This window comes from Eimeria maxima, genomic scaffold (genome assembly GCF_000499605.1).
Source record: "Eimeria maxima Weybridge genomic scaffold, Emw_scaff2820, whole genome shotgun sequence".
NCBI lineage: Eukaryota > Apicomplexa > Conoidasida > Eucoccidiorida > Eimeriidae > Eimeria > Eimeria maxima.
Genome location: NW_013563768.1, coordinates 1,571 through 2,133, shown reverse-complemented (window position 1 = coordinate 2,133; position 563 = coordinate 1,571). Strand labels below are relative to the sequence as shown.

Here is a 563-nt window from a genome sequence, read left to right as displayed (position 1 = left end):
TATATATATATATATATATTAATAAAAATATGTATATGTATACGTAAAAGCGTAAAAACGTAAAAAACGTAAAAACGTAAAAACGTACAAATATATGTATATGTATATGTATATGTATATGTACGTATACGCAGGTCCTCATAAACTACGTGAATGTCTGCCTCTAGCAATATTATTACGTAATAGATTAAAGTATGCATTAACATACCATGAGACAAAGTTGATAGTTATGCAGAGATTAATAAGAATAGATGGTAAGATAAGAACAGATCAATGTTATCCTGTAGGATTTATGGATATAATATCTATAGAGAAAACACAACAATATTATCGTCTATTATTAGATACAAAAGGTAGATTTATACCTAGACAAATAAATAAGGAAGAAGCTAATTATAAGTTATGTAAGGTAAAAAAAATATTAATAGGTAATAAAGGTATACCTATGCTTGTTACTCATGATGCAAGAACTATTAGATTCCCTCATCCTAATATAAAAGTACATGATACTATAAGAATTAATATTGAGGACTCTAAGGTGCGTCTATATTTATTATTTCCTC

General features: G+C 26.3%; 1 protein-coding gene across 1 annotated transcript in view; it reads left to right on the top strand.

Moving 5' to 3' along the window:
- Positions 1 to 118: 118 nt before the first annotated feature.
- The window catches only part of EMWEY_00059470 (hypothetical protein, conserved), a gene marked incomplete at both ends in the record, with an annotated part of 1,026 nt that continues 581 nt past the window's right edge, over positions 119 to 563 (top strand). The window contains one exon of the mRNA XM_013478083.1: positions 119 to 538. Coding sequence (XP_013333537.1) covers positions 119 to 538 — 420 coding nt within the window. The remainder of the gene's footprint in view (positions 539 to 563) is intronic.